The 8,680-nt window shown below is 38.2% G+C and overlaps 1 protein-coding gene across 1 annotated transcript in view; it reads left to right on the top strand.

The window, feature by feature from the left end:
* sel1l (SEL1L adaptor subunit of ERAD E3 ubiquitin ligase) overlaps positions 1–4,922 on the top strand; it is a 47,795-nt gene extending 42,873 nt beyond the window's left edge. Inside the window, exons 20-21 of the mRNA XM_043697156.1 lie at positions 2,320–2,448; positions 2,946–4,922. Coding sequence (XP_043553091.1) covers positions 2,320–2,448; positions 2,946–3,128 — 312 coding nt within the window. The 3' untranslated portion in view covers positions 3,129–4,922. The remainder of the gene's footprint in view (positions 1–2,319; positions 2,449–2,945) is intronic.
* Positions 4,923–8,680: the final 3,758 nt, after the last annotated feature.

Raw genomic sequence — 8,680 nt, 5'->3', positions numbered from 1 at the left:
GAGTGGTCAGATGCAGTTTAATGTGGATAAATGTGTGGTTATCCACTTTGGTGGCAAGAACAGGAAGGCAGATTACTACCTCAATGGAATCAATTTATGTAAAGGGGCAGTACAGAGAGATCTGGGTGTTCTTGTACACCAGTCAATGAAGGTAAGCATGCAGGTAGTGAAGAAGGCTAATAGCATGTTGGCCTTCATAACAAGAGTAATTGAGTATAGAAGCAAAGAGGTGTTTCTGCAGCTGTACAGGGCCCTGGTGAGACCACACCTGGAGTACTATGTGCAGTTCTGGTCTCCAAATTTGAGAAAAGACATTCTGGCTATTGAGGGAGTGCAGTGTTGGTTCACAAGGTCAATTCCTGGAATGGCAGGATTACCTTACACTGAAAGACTGAAGCGACTGGGCTTGTATATCCTTGAGTTTCGAAGATTGAGAGGGGATCTGATTGAGACATATAAGATTATGAAAGGATTGGACACTCGGGCAGTAGGAAACATATTTTCACTGGTTGGTGAGTACCGAACCAGAGGACACAGCTTAAAAATACGGGGTAGATCATTTAGGACCGAGCTCAGGAGAAACTTCTTCACCCAGAGTGTGATGGCTGTGTGGAATGCTCTGCCCCAGAGGGCAGTGGAGGCCCCCTCTCTGGATTCATTTAAGAAAGAGTTGGATAGAGCTCTCAAAGATAGTGGAATCAAGGGTTATGGAGGTAAGGCAGGAACAGGATACTGATTAGGAATGATCATCCATGATTATATTGAATGGCGGTCCAGGCTCGAAGGGCTGAATGGCCTACTCCACCTATTGTCTATTGTGATCTACAGTTCACCACCACCTTCTCAAGATGGCTCTCAGGCCCATACCATATATTCTTAGTGAGGAAGAGAGATCCAGACTTTTATGGAAAGAAGTCCTGAGAAATGGCGATTAGACAATGAACTCCAGTAGTGACACAGTTAAGTCAGGGTTGTTCAACTGACCAGGAAATGAGCATAAGTACCTGGGGGTTTCAGGGATAATAGTTGGAACATTAAACTTCACACAAGTACGGTCTCTGTTTTAGGACCTGTTCTGTCTCAATAAAGCATCAGTGACATGAGTCTGAGACTCCTCTCCCCATCAAACCTTTGGGGCCATAATGCTTAGCAAGCACTATTTTTGGTATTTCCCTCCTACCACAAGACAAGCCAATTCACATGTTCTGAAGAAGTGTTGCTGGACCTGAAATGTTAAGTCTGCTTTCTCTCTGTAGATGCTGTTCAACCTGCCAAGTTTTTCCAGCATTTTCTTTCTGGTTTGCAGCATCTGGAGTTTTTTGAAATAAGCATTCTAATTGAAAACCAATTTGTTTTTATTAACTTTTATATTTTGATGGCATTAATCTGTTTGCTTTCCTGCTAGAATTATTTTTCACTTTTTGTCATGAGTTCTTGGAAGTTTTGTTCAGACTGGATCTTTTTAATATCCTGTTTTTAGTGCAGGAGCATATATTTAATTTTGATGCTAAATTGTGACAGCTGATGGTCACTAATTCAGACACCTTGAATTCCCTGGTCTTGGTGTTCTATTAAGATTGTCTTGTTCAGTTTCTGTTGGGTTTGCTGCAGTTCAGTCTGTTCAAATCCTGAAGGGAAAAAAGTATTGAAAATTGCTGTTTAAAATTTGAGACTGCTCCAGGAAGTTAATACCTGTTTAGTTTGACACCGAATGTAATTGCAATGCCTTAGTCTGGTGAACATTGTTTTTTCTATATTTTGTTCAGATGCTATGTATGTACACTTCCAAACATGTTACATTTTAACCACTGGGAAGTAGTTTTGCATCTATATGTAACCATGCATATCCAAATGTTTCTTAGCGAGTTTTGAGAAGATTTGTAGCTCGGGTTGATGTTTTGGATGTAGGTTTGCTCGCTGAGCTGCAAGGTTCATTTCCTGCAGGAATTTTCAACATTGCTTTGTCTGAAGTCCACTGAAGATGTTACATAGGGTAACAAAACGTCTCAATGAACCTTGCAGCTCAGCGAGCAAACCTACATCCAAATGTTTCTGATCAGGAAGCGGAATTGTTTTTACCTCTGAAGTGTAAAGGAGATTCGTACACAAAATAATTGGAAATACCCGGATCAGGCAGAATCTACAGAGAAAATCAATGACTTTTCTTCATAACTACTGTGGATGCTGGAAAGTTAACTTCCAAATTTGCGTTAACAGCATATTACCTAGCATCAGTACTAATGCTGTTTCTGTAGTATTCTTGATAATTATTACAGTTCACCATTTGTATTAAATTCCTCCCTTTTTTTCTGTTCAAAGGATATCTACCTTGCAAAGCGATTTTATGATATGGCTGCAGAGACTAGTCCTGATGCTCAAGTCCCTGTCTTCCTTGCACTTTGTAAATTAGGCATGATGTACTCATTAGACTACTTGAGTGAAACCAAGGTAAGCAAACACAAATTAAAGGCTGCCAGGAACTTTACGAGTACACCTTTTGTTTTTCCCTTTTACTGGTCCAGCCCTATTCATTTTATCCTTTTGCGCAGAGAATGTTGCACCATCTGTGATACAATCAGGAGTAACACACAGGTTGAATTTTCCTGCAAATTTTGGGACCCTGGTAACAGGCCCAAATGGAAATCTTGAGCCAAAACTTGGCAGGAGCAAGACTAGCAAGTGGTTCCTGGCATTGCCTCCTAATTGGCTGCCACCAAGCTTGTAAGGACAGCGAGAGGCTGCCACTGTTGCCAGCAGCTTGGGCACTGCTGAAACGGGCTGAAGAGAGTTTCTAACCCAAGCAGGTAAGCCCCTACGGTTGGAGGGGCAAAGCCTAAAGATGAGTTCCTGACATCTACCCCATCCCAACTTCCCTTTAAGATTTATCTCTGTCAATACCGCTATCCATTGTACAAATACTACTGTAATATTGTTTCTTATTGCAGTTCCGGGAGATGTGGATGCAGATTGACTTGGACGTGCTGCTGGGCCCTGAGTGGGACCTTTATCTCATGACCGTACTTGCTCTGCTATTGGGGACTGTGATTGCTTACAGGCAAAGACAGCAACAGCCTGATCTCCGGGCACCAGGACCCCAGCAGCCAGAACCTCAACGTGAGCAGCAATAGCAAAGGTGCAGCTAGCTTAGGTGTCTTCTTTCTTGCCACATCCATCAAACCCCACCCCCATACCCTCTAAACAATTTGTTTATGCAGCAAGAAAAGGTTGGACTATTGACTTGTATGAAGTGCACATTTTCTTAATAAAATAGCCTATTTTCAGGCTTGCCGAGTTTTTAAGCTATTTTGATCAGCATCGGAGGAATAGTTTTATATGAAGTTTAAAAAGCTTTGGTCCTTTGAACTTAAAAAAGAAACACTGATTTACTTGGCATTTTCCGGAAGTTTATGTATTAAATTTGTTTGTTTAGAGCATAAAGCCGGATTTATTTTTCATTAGAAGTTATGAGACCTAACAAATCCTGCTGAATCCCAGGTGAAAGTTATTCTAAATGTGCCACTACATAGTATGTTAATGCAGTTACATGAAACTTTACAGCTAATTGCCAATAGGTCTTATACCAGTACTTCAGCTCTTCTGTGAAGAACATGTACTTATTTTTTCCTTTTTGTTGCATATGTCAACCAAAAAATCATTCATTTGAATACCACTGCTCTCAACAACCATATGTCCTCATGGAGCTTTACTGGTATGTTTGCAGGAAGGGTTTTTTAATTTGGCTGACTTAATTTGATTGAGGAGAATTGATAAATGCAATAATGCATTAAAATATATTTGAGATCAGATCTGGGTGCATTTACCTAATTAGAAAGAAAATTAATTTAAAACCGGGTTTTCTATAGAAGCTTCAGTTTCCATTAATGAGAATCTTTTTTTTTCTATTGAGTTGTCAATTTTACATCTGAGTTTGAATTTATTTTTTGCAAAGTGACGATCCAAACAGCCTGAAACTAGCATGGATTTTTGAGTGAACTATTTCATTGCAATCTGACATTGTGGGAACAACTTGTTTATATTAAAAAAAAAATTAAATGTGCAGAATTGAAAAAGCCTGCAGTCAGTTTGGCCTTTGGCCTTGGACAAAATTAATCACATTAATGCAAAAGCGAAATACTGCAGCAGCTGGAAATCTGAAATAAAAACAACAAATGCTCAAAATACTCATCAGGTCCGGCAGCATATTTGGAGGGGATCAGAGTTGAATGCTTCTGGTTGACTTCATCTCAAACTGAAGTATTGATGCTGTTATTTTCTGTCCACAGATGTTGCTTGACCTACTAGGTATTTCCAGCATTATTGTATTACACTTCTGTTTGCAATAGACTTTCTTGAAGCCTGTCTACCTAAAGGGCCAGCACTGGTGTTTAATTATGGATTTGAGTGATTGATTAGTAATGGCAATACAGATTTACAACTGGACTCATGCCTTTTGCTATGAAGAGATCTGTTAAGACACAGATGTGTGGGGTGGGGGGGTTGGAAGCAGTAGGAGAGGGTTGAGGAGTTTAGGCAGCCTACTATAACATTGTCCAGTTGATGTAAAAAAGAACACAACACTGATAGACCTAATAAAGAATGATTTGTCCCCCTCCTCCCACCTTTTATTTTGTTTGGGGAGTGCAGTAGCTCTTAATAGCTGCAATTTTGTTTTGCAACTTTAGCTAAATTTTGAAAATGCAAATCCCCATTATAACCGGTGGTGGGAGTCTTAACTGTTGTAAATGTACTATATTGTAAATGAAATAAAGGAAAGCTGTGTAAAATTGTTAAAAAATGTTAATAAGGTGTACAGACTTTTTTAATGTAATGGTAACCTTTTGTGAATTGGAAAATCCAGCCCAATTAGCCAGCAAACTGTATATTTGTGCTTCATTTTAATAAACTGTCCAACTGCTGTAGAATCTTTCTATATTCATTTTAATGCTCGGGATATACTTAAATGTTTATGGCTGTTTATTAATGAAATATAATGAGTATGCATACTACAATGTAGATAATCTGAAGAATCAATCATTTTTCACTCGATTAAAATGAGAAGAGGCATCTTGGTTAATGAATCTTAGCCTTTCTGTAGTCCAGCAATAGTAAGCTATACCAGATCTTTGTCTGTGAACTTCAAAACTGAAGCTACCAAATAAACTTGAAAAAATGAGAAATAAGACATAATTCAACAAAAATACTACTGGTATGGCTGTGTACATTATTTCTGAATTTCTGTCATTTTAGCATCCTCAATCTTTGCTCAGCAATATATCGAGCTTGAATCTTGGAACTTCAGTCACGATAATGATTTCTATTTCCATACCCATGGTTGCTTTGTAACTCAAATTTCCTTTTGGAACTTAGAATAAATAGAATTTATTTAGTAAGTGGATCACTAGTTCATGTGAAATGAATTGGTGTGTAAACAACAGTCTATTTTACAAGGCTGTGCTGTGTCAGCATCATTTCACTTTGTTTATGATTGACACGAATGATCATTTCAGGTACACATTCAAAAAAGAAAATTTTATAAATTTGTTTCACGTAATGCATATAATTTTGTAACTAAGCTGTTGTTTAGAATCCATAATAGAGGTATGGAATTTATTGTGAGTACTTAAATATTTAAATTTCAGACTGTAATCTCTAATCAATTGCTCAATGTAGGAGTTGCTTGATGAGCCAGCATTTATTGTCCATCCTTACTTGCCTTTGAGAAGGTGCCTGTTGAAATACTGAAGTTCCTGGTATAGGTACATCAATAATGCTAATTGGGAGGGATTTCCAGAATATTGATTGAACAACAGTGAAGGAATGGTGTCCAGCTGTGTGGGGGGGGGGGGGGGGAAGAGGGGTGCTGCAAGGGGGAACTTGCACATGGTGTTCCCATATTTCCCAAGCATTGCCCCAGGCAGTAGAGGTCACAAGCTTGGAAGGTGCTTTTATGCTGCACCACACTTTATTTTCCCACTTTCAGCAAGTGGCAATGAGAACGGTTGTGGGCATTAATCTAATTATTACAGCAAAATTACAGACGTTTAGCTTTCAAGTCCCCCTTTATTCCATACAAGAACAGTGTTGTGAAGAAAATGTTAACGGAATTTCTGAGGTTTAAATAAGCATATTTGTAATGTGAGGTTACAATCTATATGAAGGTTCAATTAATATCAAGACCTTCTAATTGAGCAAGAAAGCAGTTCTGAAGAAGGGTCACTGGTCAGAAACATTGACTGCTTTCTCGCCATAGATCCTCCAAATCTACTGAGGTTCTTCAATTTGTTTTTGTTTCCTTTAATTCAGCATTTGGCATATGAATTTTATGAATATGAATTTAGGTTACAGTTATATGCCAGAAATTTTATTTTGTTTATATTCAAAACAGCTATTGATAAATGTGTAGATTCAGTGATCATGTCTGAGGGATCCAAATCTGTAATCTGAACAATAAATTGTGATGAAGATACATATGCCTTTTTACCACCTCCCTTCCCACTGACCAATGTGATTCTATCTCAAAAGAGTGTTTGCAATGATTTACTTACAATATATTACTTTGAGTTTATTCATGGACACAATGTGCTCTGCTATGTTTGGAGATGCCAAAAGTCAGTTGTGAATTTTGCTGCTTAATCCGTTTTAAGTGTGACTTTGATCATCTATCTTTGCCATTTTGATTCTCTACACAACTTCCCCTTTTTTGCTACACTATTCTGGTACCTTGTCTTTTAATTAAGCATTTAACTGATTTCTAGTAGATGTGTGTGCGTATACCTTTTTTGTTTGTGTCCACCTTTTTAAGGACTTAATGTGCTGCCTGTACAAAGGTAAGCAAAAGTCACCATAGTCCCAGAGGATTATAGGGTGGTGGCTGCCTGTGTTTTGCATCTCCCTACCAGTTTGTCTGCTATGGACTTGCATGAAGCAGTTGCTGCAGTGTTGGTTTTATTGAACAGTAAAGCACAACTTATAAACTAAACCAATGAGCTAATCAATTTACCATTAATATGGTGGAACAGCTGTGGAAAACAAAACTCATGAGGCCTGTCATACTTGGCCTGTCATACTTGACCCATCAACAAATAACCAACCTACAAATGAATCTTAGCTTGCTGGTAAGTGAAGAGATCCATGCCAAGTGACCAGGGTGTGTGCTGAATCAATATCCAGCAAAAAGAAGGTTCAGTATCTATTGTCAGAATGTCCACAAAATACCCTTACTCAAATTGGGGCACAGCAGACCACTTAACACCTTTTTTTTTAAACAACAATTGAAACTAGGGTTTCTATGTTTTGGGGGTGTTTTTCAGAAAAGTACCCCATTAGAATTCCATTAGCAATTGGGAGCCAAGATATGCACAGGTTTGAAATGTCAGAATTAATAGCAAAAGAGCTAGAAAATCTTCAGAAAGTATGGATAATGCTAGAAGGCCAATTTTGCATAGATTAAACTTTTGTATTCATCAACTAGAATTCCTGCTATTTTACCTATGAAATCATAGAACAATTCAGGACACGAAACAAAAAAAATTGTTTTGTACTTTCAGTAGTAGAACTTCCAGAAGGCCTTGACAAGATGCTGCACAGGAGACTGCTGAATAAGATAAGGGCTCATGGTGTTTGAGGCAAGGTACTAGCATGGAGAGAAGATTGCTTTCAACTAGACAGCCAGAGTGTGGAGATAAAAGGGTCCTCAGGATGGCAGCCAGTAACTGGTGGTGATCTGCAATGGTCAATGTTTGGACCACAACTTTTCACATTAATATCTACATGAAGGATCTGAGGGCCTTCTGGCTAAGGTTACAGATGATACAAAAATAGGTGGAAGGACTGTTAGTTTTGTGGAGATGGGGAGGCTGCGGAACGATTGAGTGGCCAAAGAAATGGCAGATGAACTACAACATGGGAAAGTGTGATGTCATGAACTGTGGTAGGAAGAATAAAGACATAGATTATTTTTTAAATAGGGAGAGAATTTAGAAATCTGAAGTGCAAAAGGACTTGGAAGACCTTCTCCAGGATTCTCTTAATTTACATGTTGTATTTGCCTTTCTAACTATAGATTCAATGTTGGTATTTATTTTGAGAAGGCTAGAATATAAAAGCAGGGACGAACTTCTGAGGCATTTTAAGGCTCTAGTCAAACAACAATTGGAGCAGGGGTGGGCAGTGAATTCTTCCAAGGGGCCACATGAGAAACCAGAGTTGTGTTGGAGGGCCGAACCAACAATAATACTGAGCAGAATTATGTTCAACTTAAGTATCTCCCATTGTAAAAAGTACTAAATTATACAGGTTTGCACTGAAACTTAAAATCAAAAGAATAAGGAAATAAAGATATGAAATTGTGGAGTAGGTCAAATATAGAAGAAATAAACAGTAAAAACAATTTCAGTATTTTATTTTTAACATGTTAATCTCACGAACCAATAATGAAAAGTTGTTTCATTATTGTTCAGTATTACAAACAACTCTATATAAAAAACAGTAACTGTTTTTGATGTTTTTCAGTTCATTTTTACTTGTTTAGTGAGAAAAGTCCAGTCTGTTTTGGGCTTGGACAAGTGCACTGAAATCTGGTTGAATGTCTGAGGTGGATATGTGAAGGATAGCTGAGAGGTGATCATCAGTGATAGAGGATCTGTATTTGGATTTGTTGAACTTCATCACTGAGAATGTC

This window comes from Chiloscyllium plagiosum, chromosome 10 (genome assembly GCF_004010195.1).
Source record: "Chiloscyllium plagiosum isolate BGI_BamShark_2017 chromosome 10, ASM401019v2, whole genome shotgun sequence".
In the NCBI taxonomy this organism is placed as follows: domain Eukaryota; kingdom Metazoa; phylum Chordata; class Chondrichthyes; order Orectolobiformes; family Hemiscylliidae; genus Chiloscyllium; species Chiloscyllium plagiosum.
This window is presented reverse-complemented; position numbering and strand designations above follow the sequence as displayed.